Consider the following 972-nt stretch of genomic DNA (forward strand, 5'->3'; position numbering starts at 1 on the left):
GCGTAAGGCCAGCTTCAGCAGCCCGGGGACCAGGGGGGTCCCCCCGCCTCCCCGCTGCAGCACCCCCAGCAGCACCTCCACCGCCGCCGGCGTGATGGCCCGCAGGGCGTTGGGCTGTCGGGACGATGGGGAGAGACGGGCTTTTACGTCGCCTATCGCGATATAAAACCCTTTATTTAAGCTATTCATGCCGAGCCCGACGTCTCCAGCGCGGCGGGTTTTACCCTTTATCTCACCCCACCCCGCTCCTGGGCGCGTGGAAATTAATTTAAAGCAAATTTCGGAGCTATTAATTAAATCCCGCTTTTTAAGCACTGGGTTAATTAAAACCTACTTCTGCTCAAATTTATTCAGCCAAGAAGTTCTCATCTGCCATCCCGGAGCGAACCGGTGGTGAACCAGCAGCTTCAACTCGAACCCCTCCTTAATTTAGGGGTTTTTTTTTTGAGGTAAACCCACTGAATTTAGGGCTGGCATTTTAAATACGATTTTGAAAGGCTCTGGAAAATGAAGCGGTTTAATTCCAGCGTTTCCGTCGCTCGGAATAAATAAAGCTTCGGGGCTTGTCACTTGGGTGATGATCCCAAGTCCTCCCCCACCCCCTTCCCAACGCTACCTTGGATCCGGAGAGGACGGCCCCAAAAAGGTGGATCAGTCGGAGCTGAAGCGTTTCGGGGAGCTGCCCTCCGGCTTGGAAACTCTCTGTGAGGAGTAGGAGGGAAAGATTTACTTGGGGCAGTGAGCAGCAGCAGCAAAAAAAAAAAAATATCATCCCTTTTCTACCCTTTTGCAGCTCTGCTTGCACCGGGGGAGGGTTTGGGGTTTTTTGGGGTTTTTTTTTTGGTCCTAAAAAAATAAAAATAAACATAAAAACGGGGTTTCGTTCAAAACCAGGGGTCGGTTTTGGGGATTTACAGGCGGTTGGGGGCGTGGGGGGTTTTAGGTGATTTTTTTTTCGCGACGCCCTTGCCT

The 972-nt window shown here is 51.6% G+C and overlaps 1 protein-coding gene across 1 annotated transcript in view; it reads right to left on the reverse strand.

Moving 5' to 3' along the window:
* Positions 1-189, reverse strand: part of NBEAL2 (neurobeachin-like 2) — a gene marked incomplete at its 3' end in the record, with an annotated part of 17523 nt that extends 17334 nt beyond the window's left edge. The window contains exon 1 of the mRNA XM_009333305.1: positions 48-189. Within this exon, the coding sequence (XP_009331580.1) occupies positions 48-189 (142 nt within the window). The remainder of the gene's footprint in view (positions 1-47) is intronic.
* Between the last annotated feature and the right edge of the window lie 783 nt (positions 190-972).

The sequence above is a fragment of the Pygoscelis adeliae genome, unplaced genomic scaffold, assembly GCF_000699105.1.
Source record: "Pygoscelis adeliae isolate BGI_AS28 unplaced genomic scaffold, ASM69910v1 Scaffold88, whole genome shotgun sequence".
Lineage (NCBI taxonomy): Eukaryota > Metazoa > Chordata > Aves > Sphenisciformes > Spheniscidae > Pygoscelis > Pygoscelis adeliae.